The 8,753-nt window shown below is 52.4% G+C and overlaps 1 protein-coding gene across 1 annotated transcript; it reads left to right on the top strand.

Annotated features, from left to right (window-relative positions):
- Positions 1 to 5,099: 5,099 nt before the first annotated feature.
- On the top strand, positions 5,100 to 6,537 carry LOC116596963 (translation initiation factor IF-2-like). Its single transcript, XM_032354235.1, has 2 exons — positions 5,100 to 5,681; positions 6,235 to 6,537. The coding sequence occupies exons 1-2, from the start codon at positions 5,110 to 5,112 to the stop codon at positions 6,485 to 6,487; spliced, it is 825 nt and encodes a 274-aa protein (XP_032210126.1). The 5' UTR covers positions 5,100 to 5,109; the 3' UTR covers positions 6,488 to 6,537.
- The last annotated feature ends 2,216 nt before the right edge of the window (positions 6,538 to 8,753 follow it).

The following is an 8,753-nucleotide window of genomic DNA, read 5'->3' as shown; positions in this document are numbered from 1 at the left end:
CTCTGGTCATGATCCCGGGGTCCTGGGATCGAGTCCCGCATCAGGCTCTCTGCTCAGCAGGGAGCCTGCTTCCTCCTCTCTCTCTGCCTGCCTCTCTGCCTACTTGTGATCTCTGTCTCTCAAATAAATAAATAAAATCTTAAAAGAAGAAGAAGAAGAAGAAGAGCTACAAGCTGCATGGTAGGTCATGGAGGTCGCCGGCGAAAACCAAGGAAGGAGACACCTGAGACGCAGCCTGCTGGGGTCAGGACAATCCCCAACACGGCCCCGCACAAGGGCCAGGCCCTGACTGGATCACCCTGCAGAGTGACTGCACAGCCCGCACTGTAGGGCACGACCCGTCAGTCAGCCGGGGACGGCAGGTCCCCAGGGCCGGTGACATGCTGGGTGAGGTACCAGCGGAGGCGGCCGTGTCACAGAGACACCAGAGACACAGAGGGTCTCGCTGTAAGAGCACTGTCGTTCCAGGGGACGGTGCGCGCTCCCCGCTCGTCTCCACCCTCTGGAGACAGACACGGACAGACGGGGAGACAGACAGGAGTCCAAGTACCCGTCACGAAGTAAATGAAGCAGCGCCTCACAGAAGGGATCCCCGGAGAAGAGGGAAGGGGATCGGTAGGGACAGTGCATGACCTAAAGTGCCAGTTCTCAGCAGAAGATTATGAGACCGGCAAAGAAAGAGGAAAGTGTAACCAAACAGGGGGGAAAGAGCGGGCAACAAAATTGCCTTTGATAGGACCCAGATGTTGAATTAAACAAAGACTTCAAACCCACTGTTACGTGGATTTTCAAAGAGCTAAAGGGAACCACGTTTAAAGAAGAAAAGGAACACATGAGGACCACGTTTCATCAAATACAAAATGTTACTAAAGAGAAATTATTAAAAAATAACTAAATGGCAATTCTCACATTGAAAAGTGCAGTAACTGCAAGGAACAATTCGCTAGAGGTACTCAACAGTAGATTTGAGCTGGGCAAATACAGAATTAGCAAACTTGAGTTAGATGAATAGAGGTTATTACAATAGATTGTAATTATACAATCCAAAGAAGAGAAAAACTAGAATGCTGGAAAACTGACAGAGCCTCAGAGAAATATGACACATCTTTACGTGCAGCAACATAAGCATAATGAGAGTGCCAGAAAGGGGGAAGAGAAAAAGCAGCAGAAGAAATCATGCCTGAAAACTTCCCCAGGTGAATGACACTTCAGATGTGATACATCTTGTGTGGTACACGACATATACAGCCGTACATGGCAGTCTGAGTTCACGGCCACAGCCGCCACCACCATCACCATCTCTTCATCACTTCTTCTTCAGGAGAGCAGTTTTGTGCGAGTCACCTACACTTCTCTTATTCATTCTAGGCTACATGACTTCTCCCTGACAATTCCTACTCTTGGATCACCTTTTTTTTTTTTTAAATTTGTTTATTAACAACACAACTCAGCAGCACCCAGAGATCACAAGTAGGCAGAGAGGCAAGAAGGGAGCGAGGGGACAGGGTTCCCGCTGAGCAGAGAGCCCGATGCGGGGCTCGATCCCAGGACCCTGAGATCATGACCTGAGCCGAAGGCAGAGGTTTTAACCCACTGAGCTACCCAGGCGCCCCTCTTTTTTTTAATCAGTACAAACCCATCGTCTCTCCCATGCCCCTAAGCTCATGTGGGCTATATAAGTGATTACACTTTTATCTAATCACTTATATTGCTTACATATGCTATGGAAGTTGTTCTATCATTCTATTTAGATGGCTACAAATGTTTATCAAATGCCTATTGTATTTCAGGCATCTTACCAGGCACTAGCAAAGAATAATTCAAAGAGCCTATCCTCATTAGCCTACATCCCAGTAAGCCAACAAGTAGCCTAGGAGTAGCATAGATAGCGATAGGCACTGCGTTGGGCGACAGAGACGACCCAGGGAAGGAAGCTGTGTTCGATAGCCTACAGGGAAGGCCTGGCTGATATTTAGGTGACAAACTTAATGAAGACAAGAAGCCAGCCAGGTGAGACCTAGGAGAAAGGACTTTCCAGTCAGGGGGAACCGGAGGAGGGAAGGCCTTTGGGCGGGGACATTCGGGGTGGGTATGGAAGAACACATAGGACAGGGTAACTGGAAGACAGCGAGCCAGGAGGAAGCGGGTGGGAGGTCAGGCTGGAGGGCTGGTGGGAGCCGCTGCCACGCACGGTCACTCTGCTGGGCTGGTGGGAGCCGCCGCCACGCACGGTCACTCTGCTGTGCCTCAGTGTCTCCTTGGAATCTTAGTCTAGGATGAAAACCACTTCCTGAAAGACTCAAGTTCTACTTCGTTCTCTGCCTGGGCCCAGTGTGTGCAGGGAAAGTAGGGTCATTTCCGTATCCAGGCTTCAGAGTCGCTGTTCTTAGAAAAGAGGACTGTTAGAGCCAAGACGGATGGAGGAACAGGCGGAGGGGATTAAGAATGATGAGACCCCAGCAAACTGACAGAATACATTTATTTTAATATTGCTTATTGCACACTTAATCTGTGCCAAGTCCTCGGTACACGGTGCCATTTGAACTTGACCACAACCCCGTGGCATAGGCATTATCATCCTATTTTACACAGGAAGAACCTGAGACACAAAGATTGCCCTCGGTCACCTGTTGGGGGTAAAGTTAGTCTGGTTATCTGTTGACCTCCAAAACCCAAACTTTCAATCAGGCACTACTGCTGCCTCCTGGAAGTTCCGAGATTCAACCAGAGGACCACAAGAAAGAGAGGAGGAAAGAAAGAGAGACAATGAAGAGGCGGAACTCCTCAATTCCTGGGACCTGAGAATGTCCAGACAAGGTAAAGTAAATACTATTGTTTATGGCCAAGCTGTACTTCTTGCTTTGCATAAGTAAGCAACCAAATGAGAATTGACTTGAGACTACAGAGGCCAAATCTGAGAATTTTTATTTTAAAACCAGCAAGAAGGTTTTCAAGTTTCCTTTTTGCATTTTTTTTTTTCAGTTTAAAAACCACAAGGAAGTTCTATTTTTAATTTCCTGAGGAATCTCCACACTGTTCTCCAAAGAGGCTGCACCAACTTGCATTCCCACCAACAGTGGAAGAGGGTTCCCCTTTCTCCGCATCCTCTCCAACACATGTTGTTTCCTATCTTGCTAATTTTGGCCATTCTAACTGGTGTAAGGTGATATCTCAATGTGGTTTTAATTTGAACCTGCTTGGGCTAGTGATGATGAACATTTCTTCATGTGTCTGATAGCCATTTGTATGTCTTCATTGGAGAAGTGTCTGTTCATATCTTCTGCCCATTTTTTGATATGATTGTCTGTTTTGTGTGTGTTGAGTTTGAGGAGTTCTTTATAGATCCTGAATATCAACCTTTTGTCTGTACTGTCATTTGCAAATATCTTCTCCCATTCCGTGGGTTGCCTCTTTGTTTTCTTGACTGTTTCCTTTGCTGTGCAGAAGCTTTTGATCTTGATGAAGTCCCAAAAGTTCATTTTCGCTTTTGTTTCCTTTGCCTTTGGAGACGTATCTTGAAAGAAGTTGCTGGGGCTGATATCAAAGAGATTACTGCCTATGTTCTCCTCTAGGATTCTGATGGATTCCTGTCTCACATTGAGGTCTTTTATCCATTTTGAGTTTATCTTTAAAGTGTACGGTGTAAGAGAATGGTCGAGTTTCATTCTTCTACATATAGCTGCCTAGTTTTCCAAGCACCATTTATTGAAGAGACTATCTTTTTTCCACTGTATATTTTTTCCTGTTTTGTCAAAGATTATTTGCCCATAGAGTTGAGGGTCCATATCTGGGCTCTCTATTCTGTTCCACTGGTCTATGTGTCTGTTTTTATGCCAGTACCATGCTGTCTTGGTGATCACAGCTTTGTAGTAAAGCTTGAAATCAGGTAGCGTTTTATTTTTGTTTTTCAACATTTCCTTAGCGATTTGGGGTCTCTTCTGATTCCATACAAATTTTTGGATTATTTGCTCCAGCTCTTTGAAAAATACCGGTGGAATTTTGATCAGAATGGCATTAAAAGTATAGATTGCTCTAGGCAGGATAGAATAGAACTTCCCTATGACCCTGCAATTGCACTACTGGGTATTTACCCCAAAGATACAGATGTAGTGAAAAGAAGGGCCATCTGTACCCCAATGTTTATAGCAGCAATGGCCATGGTTGCCAAACTGTGGAAAGAACCAAGATGCCCTTCAACGGACGAATGGATAAGGAAGATGTGGTCCATATACACTATGGAGTATTATGCCTCCATCAGAAAGGACGAATACCCAACTTTTGTAGCAACATGGATGGGACTGGAAGAGATTATGCTGAGTGAAATAAGTCAAGCAGAGAGAGCCAATTATCCTATGGTTTCACTTATTTGTGGAGCATAACAAATAGCATGGAGGACAAGGGGAGTTAGAGAGGAGAAGGGAGTTGAGGGAAATTGGAAGGGGAGGTGAACCATGAAAGACTATGGACTCTGAAAAACAATCTGAGGGTTTTGAAGGGGCGGGGGGGGGGTGCGGAGGTTGGGGGAACCAGGTGTTGGGTATTAGAGAGGACACGGATTGCACGGAGCACTGGGTGTGGTGCAAAAATAATGAATACTGTTATGCTGAAAATAAATAAAAAGTAAATTTTAAAAAAACACAAGGAAGGATAAAGAAGAACATTTAAATCACCCAGAGGACGCTCATTTAATCTGAGTGTTGACTTGATGGTCTAGAATCTTCTGGGACCTCAGTGTAAGTTCTGAGGAGACTCTAACTGGACCGGCTGGAGCACTTACAACCCTTGATGCAATGACCTGTCACCCGGGAGGGCTGCGGTCGTGCCTTCGCCCTGGGGACCCGCCATGTGGGGTTTTAGAGAAGGAGGCCACCAAGGACCGAAGCGACGGTCCAGTGAATCGGGGTCGGGAAGTGTTTCTCTGGAAGCGACGTGGGAGACGCACCGGGGCGCGGGGCGGCGCTGCTGGGATGAGGCCGGACAGAGGCTCCGGACCTGCGCGGTGTCGGGGGTCAACGTCTGCGGGAGCGTCTGAGCGAGCGGCCCGGGCAGGAACCGCCCGTCTTTAGGGGCGACTTTATGGGGGAGGGGACATGGGGATGGGGAGGAGCCATGAGACTCGGTGGCCCGATGGTGACTTCGGGCGCCCGGGCGCCCCGTCAGCGGACACGTGCGGGCGGGGACGAGCGGCGGACCTCGGAGCGCGGCCGGGCTGCAGCGGTGCGGTCGCAGCCGCGCGGGGACAGGAGGCGGCGCGGGCGGAGGGCGGGGAGGCTGCGGCGACCCCGGGGACCGCCCGTGCGCAGGCGACAGCGGACTCGGGGAGGGCCGCCTGCACCGGGGCTGCGGCGCGACGGGAGGACGCGGAGGACCGGCTGGAGCGCGGCCCGGCGACCCCGAGGGCAGCCGCGGGCGCGAACAGAAACGCCGCGGCCGGTCGGTGCTGCGCCCGGGAAGAGTGACCCGACGTGGCGGCAGGTGCGGCCGGAGGCGGGGCGAGGCCGGAGCCAGCGCGGCGGGGTCGCACCGGAGGCGCCCGGGATCCCGGCCACGGGGACGGACACCGCGAGGGCCGCGGCCGGGACGAAGGACCCGCAGGACGGCGCATCGCGAGCGGGAGGGACGCAGCCCGGTGCTCTCGGGGCGCCTGGCGGAGGCCGGGACGCCGGACGGGGACCCGGAGCGCGGGGGAGCGGCGTGTCCGGCGCCGGCGGCGGGACAGGAGGACGCGGGGACGGAGCCGCCGCGGGCCGGGGTCGCTCGCCGGGACGTCTCGCTCCGCCCAGTGACCGACGGGCCCGTCTGGTGCCGAGAAGGCGGGGACGCGGCCCCGGGCAGCGGGGACACACGGTGACGTCCCGCCGCTGTCACCCCGGTGCCGCGGGCCTGCGTTGGGCCTCGCGCTTGTCGTCGGACTCAGCGTCCGGGACAGACGGGGACGATCCGCGCGGTTAGGTCGGTCGGGTTTGGGGTTTCGCCGAAGCGGGGGACCGAGTATCCGAGGGGACAGAGCGTGAAGGGACGGAGGGGCCGCGGGGCCCGTGAAGATGGGGGAGGGGACGGCAGGGCGGGAGCGAGCGAGACGGAGACGGCGTCACGGGATGGGGTGACCTTGTCCCCGCGTGTCCCCGCACGTGGGACCCGTCGGACGGGCGGACACAGCCCCGGCCCTTCGGCTTCGGTCCTAAGCACCGGGCGAGGCTCCGCCCGTCGGTCCCTTGGCTGCGGGCCTCGTGGCCACCACGATGGTCATAAAGTCAGAATAAACGCTCCCGGGCCTTCGGGGCGCGCGTGCTCGGGCCTCGCACGTCTCAGTTCTCTAACCCGCAGGACGACCCGGTCCTCACGCTCGCTCTCGCCTCCTTCCCCGACGACGCTGGGACTCGGAGCGTCACTAACGCCGCGTCCTGGGAGCGTGGCTGGGCTTGTGAAACGGCCCCTGCCCCAAGTCCCCTGCAGAGCTCCCAGCGGCTTCTCGGCTCTGAAATAGCCCAGAATACGGGCGCCTGGGTGGCTCAGTGGGTTCAGCCTCTGCCTTCGGCTCAGGTCATGATCTCAGGGTCCTGGGATCGAGCCCCGCATCGGGCTCTCTGCTCAGCAGGGAGCCTGCTTCCCCCTCTCTCTCTCTCTGCCTGCTTGTGATCTCTGTCAAATTAAAAAAAAAAAAAGCCCAGAATAGGTCAAGAAATCTCAAAGAACACTAATTTCAATTTCCACGAGTGGAAGGAACCTGAAGCCCGTGGGGTCAGGGCAGGGAAGCAGGGCAAGGGACGGGAAAGCGAGCCCTCTCAGGGCGCTGAGCGTGCCCCCTGGAACCACAGATTCTGAACCAGAGCATCTGGCAGGAAAGCCCCAGAACACCGAAAACCTTGAACCCTTTGATCAGTGGCTTTTCTGAAAACTGTTCCTCCCTCTGCCTGCCCGACACGTGGAGGACAGAGAAATCTTATTAAAGGCCTTTCAGAAAAAGCTCCTTGTCGGGAGCATCTGCTTCTGGTGTGCGAGAGATGACACACCAGTGATCTTGGCCAGGGAGACCCAGCCAGCTCCAGGCCCCGCCGGGGAGACAGGACTTCAAAAGGGAAACGCTCAATTAAGGAAGCAGCCTTTCCCGGTGGCGGCCCTGAATCTCATTTCCAGCACAGGCTCGGCTGGTTAATGATAAGAAGCAGGGATAAGAGCCTGCTTGTCGCCTGAATGGCTTCCTTCCTGAGGGAGAAGAGAAAAAGGAAAGAAAGAAGATTAGCACAAGTACCAGGCTCCTGATTTAGTTCCCCTTTTGAAAAAAAAAAGAAAGAAATTACACAGAGCCCTTTACTGTCTGAGGCTATTTGGATCTCACTTCTTGCCCTGCCCCTTCAGGTTGGTTTTTTTTTTTTCTTTCGGTTGGCCCTGTGCATTGTGGGCCACTGTGTCCTGTCTCTACGGCAGGCCCTTACCAGATTAAATCTGAAAAGAGTCAAGAGCAACCAGACATCTGTTAGAATGGTCTATTTCCAGGCAGTCACTCCTGCAGTTTTTGAAAAGCACAGAAAAAAATGGCTGGAAAATACAGGCATCAGAGTCCTTCGTTCCTCTTGGCTCCACCTCTTTAAACCTCTCCATCTGCTGAGGGGGAGGGGAGGGCACCCCTTACTGCCTCTGACATGGGATCTTCGGGGCACGAGCTCAGCTTCCGGAGTGAACATGACATCCAGGACCAAAACGGAGGACGGGGCTCCTGGTTCTCAATGTTTTCCGCTCCGCCGCTGCTGTAGTCAGACGGTCTTTCCCCCTAAGCCCGCAGAAGCTGTCTCGAACAAGCTGGTTCACGACAAATTCTAAAATCCATTTTTTGGGGCGCCTCGGTGGCTCAGTTGGTTAAATGTCTGCCTTCGGCTCAGGTCATGCTCCCAGGGTCCTGGGGTGGAGTTCCGCACCAGGCTCGCAACTCAGCGAGGAGTCCACGTCTCCACTTATTTATTTTAAAGAGAAAAAGAGAGCACGAGTGGAGGGAGCAGAGGAAGAGGGAAGAATCACAAGCAGGCTCCCTGCTGAGCACAGACCCTGATATGGGGCTCCGTCTCAGGACCCTGAGATCACTACCTGAGCCGAAACCAAGAGTTTGACACTCAACCGACTGCACCACCAGGCACCCCAAAAATCTTTACAGAAAGCAAGGTAGCCTGATGTGAAATTTCAGACTCAACTCTGTACTTAACATCAGCGGGGTCCTGGGCCAGAGTAACTGACAGGGAAATTCGGGAATGTTACTGCTCTTACTCTGTGCAGGATTTGTACCTTTGAATCCCCCATTGAAAAGACTATTACGATTTGGAATGTTTTTAAATGTACACATTCAGGACCGTCTTTTTTGCCTTCAGTGTTCTTTGTGACCTTTGCCTGGTCAGCTTGGTTATCAGCGGGACTCCGTTACTGGTTGATGGAGAAGGCTGGCAGCAGACCGCTGATCACTCTCTTTGGCAGGTGACATGCATTATGGACACAAAAACACTCTCTTTGACTACAGAAAGCACAAAGCTTTGTGAGACAATCAAGGTTCTCATTTGTTAAAAGATAAATTGAGGCATATTAAAAATTTAAGACTTTATCAGAACAAACATGGATTTGAATGAGGCAGCATCCATCTGGTGGGAAGAAAGGAGCTCCAAGGGGCTGTAGGACATGAAAGACTTTTACAGCCAGAAGGGAACAAAAACAAGCGGCAAACAGCAGGTTGGCTGGTGTACTTTCCCTTGGGGAAGGGCAGGGGCCCA

The sequence above is a fragment of the Mustela erminea genome, chromosome 8 (genome assembly GCF_009829155.1).
Source record: "Mustela erminea isolate mMusErm1 chromosome 8, mMusErm1.Pri, whole genome shotgun sequence".
Classification (NCBI taxonomy): domain Eukaryota; kingdom Metazoa; phylum Chordata; class Mammalia; order Carnivora; family Mustelidae; genus Mustela; species Mustela erminea.
The sequence above is the reverse complement of the archived record's forward strand: the minus strand, read 5'-3'. Positions and strand labels throughout refer to the sequence as shown.